At 44.0% G+C, this 2,380-nt stretch overlaps 1 protein-coding gene across 1 annotated transcript in view; it reads right to left on the bottom strand.

The window, feature by feature from the left end:
* Positions 1-603: 603 nt before the first annotated feature.
* Positions 604-2,380, bottom strand: part of LOC109523818 (four and a half LIM domains protein 3-like) — a 10,511-nt gene continuing 8,734 nt past the window's right edge. The window contains exons 3-4 of the mRNA XM_019883220.1: positions 1,431-1,605; positions 604-809 (exon numbers count right to left, since the gene is read on the bottom strand). Of these exons, the coding sequence (XP_019738779.1) occupies positions 604-809; positions 1,431-1,605 (381 nt within the window). The remainder of the gene's footprint in view (positions 810-1,430; positions 1,606-2,380) is intronic.

A 2,380-nucleotide genomic window follows, 5' to 3' on the forward strand; every position in this document is an offset into this window, starting at 1 on the left:
TGAAACCGATCGCCTTAAGTTTGAACTCTGCGTTGTTAGCATGTCTCTAGCAAGGAGCCATTTTGGGGTTGACATATTACCGCAATGACCATACACAAGGCGCATCGGATTTTAAGGCATGCTGTGAGCTTTTAAGAAAATGGAAGGCTTTTAGGTGTGCCTTTTAGTGCAGAAAATACGGTATTGTGAAGGTGAATTTCTCAACAAAAGGTGAGAAATAGAGAGAGAGAGAGAGAGAGAGAGAGAGAGAGAGAGAGAGAGAGAGAGAAGCAACATTTCTCAGTGAAATTCAGTTCAACACTCGACAGACATTTATGGTTAAATACTATAACCAAACAATATTACATGTTCACTGGTGGAGTTATCAATCAGTCAGGAATCGTAGTTTTAGCCTTTATTTGACCTCCAATTGTTTGGAGATTAATATTAGCATTGTTAGCCACGTGAGCCACCCTCCTTGATGGTTTAAGATAAGAAAACCTTTATTAGTAGAAAGTCATTTTAATGTAGCTCATGTGTGCGTTCATAAATACAAATACAATCTTACATCTGTAATTTGTACATCTGCCATCAGAATTTTTGTCTTTTTTTTTTTTCTTCTACTCAAAAGGCAAAATTGCGATGTGAGGCCAGGTTCACCTTATTGCAGTGGCTGCACCGAGGAGCAAGCCTGCCCTCGTAGCACGGCACACAGTAGTAATTGTTTTCGGCTGGGATGAAGGCCTCGGCGCCGATGGGCTTCTCGCAGCCGTGACACACGAAGCAGTCCTCGTGCCATGTGGAGCCGCTATACTCCAACATTTTGGATCCTGCAACAGAGGAGAGACGGAAATGTTTGTGATCGTTCTCTTCTAGTGTCATCTACAGGAACGATGTGATTTTTCAACATGATGGTTAAACCTGTTCCGCAGATGCGCCAAGATTTTCTGACTACGCTTCACACTTCCTGGTATGAGTTGAACAGTAGATTCCCACCAAATAATCGAATTGTAATTCATGGATCTTTGTTCATCTGTCTATTCGGGCGACATATAGTGACAGGTCTTTTTGTTTAACAATTTCTGGCACCTGCATTGTAGGTTGAAACTGAGTGCTAACATTTTAAAAGGTCAACAGCTTTGAAGTACATCCCAGGCTGAAGGGAAACCACCTACTTTAGTTACGTAGCTGGAATAACCCTCACAACAAGCCACATGATAGGAAAACTTTTCAGCCATCCGACACCACCGCAGCTGCCACAGCCTGACAACCGCAGCCGCAATCAATTTGTCACATCCAACCTGTCATGCCTCGAATGAAAACAACGCAGCCCCTACATCACTGAAGAGCTTCTTTTTGCCCCCAAGGGCAACTCGGTGGCTCAGTTCCCAGGGTGCAAGTGTGAGCTCGGCGATGGAGTAGGCCAGTAGGGTGAAAGAAAGCCATCTCACCAGGCATCACCTTCTTGTCGCAGACCACGCACTTGGAGGAGAATTCGTTGCTGTAGCACTCGCTGCACACCAGAGCGTCATCCTGGCTGGTGAAGGGCTCATCGGCCAGAGAGCGAGTGCAGCGCACGCAGCGGAAGCAGTGTTCGTGGTAGTACCTGTCGTTATAGAAGAGCTCCTGGAGGAAGAAAGGCGAGTGGGTCACCCTGTGTAATTTGTAAAACATTCAATCACAATATGCTGAATGTGAACATTACCAGAACGGACCATTGCATGTGATCGAATAATGTATGTCTTGAGACTTGGTGAAGCAAGCTTGTTCTGTGCTTGGTGCTCTCTGTAAATTAATTATGCTATGATCGCCGCCTATTAATAGAATACCACAAGATTTTATGAATTGCAGTTATGCCCCCCAAAAATGGCACCGTGCATACAGTAAATCACAGGCTTAATGAAAAGTGGCAGCTGGTGTAATTTTTGTGGAACTTTTCAGTCAATGCCTTTCTTAAAGGCACTGTAGCATGTCTGTAATTTTGTTGAGGAAACCTGTGATTAAGTCCACCATACCTGTTCTTACCACTGTGGTCCGGGCTCCACGTTCTCCTCTTAAAATATGTTTAAGTTACTTCACTGAGTTGTACATGAAAAAAAAAAAAAAACATGCTATAGAAGCCTGGCTGAGCCACATCCAATATGGCTACCATATCTACACGTCGTATGGCGATGGTCCGGGCTGCCAACCCGGAAGTAAGTCCATGTTTGAGACGCCAGAGATAAACGAATCAATTTCACTCATCGATAACTGTATACTATTAACCATAATCATCTAAAAACAGACACGCGTATCTTCTTGGATATTTGTCTCACAATATTTCATTTTCACAAATTTTTATGCCTCTCAAGATAATTCGGTTGCGCGAGAGGCCGACAACGCCCCATAGCGCCATCTGCTG

The sequence above is a fragment of the Hippocampus comes genome, unplaced genomic scaffold (genome assembly GCF_001891065.2).
Source record: "Hippocampus comes isolate QL1 unplaced genomic scaffold, H_comes_QL1_v1.1 scaffold87, whole genome shotgun sequence".
Lineage (NCBI taxonomy): Eukaryota > Metazoa > Chordata > Actinopteri > Syngnathiformes > Syngnathidae > Hippocampus > Hippocampus comes.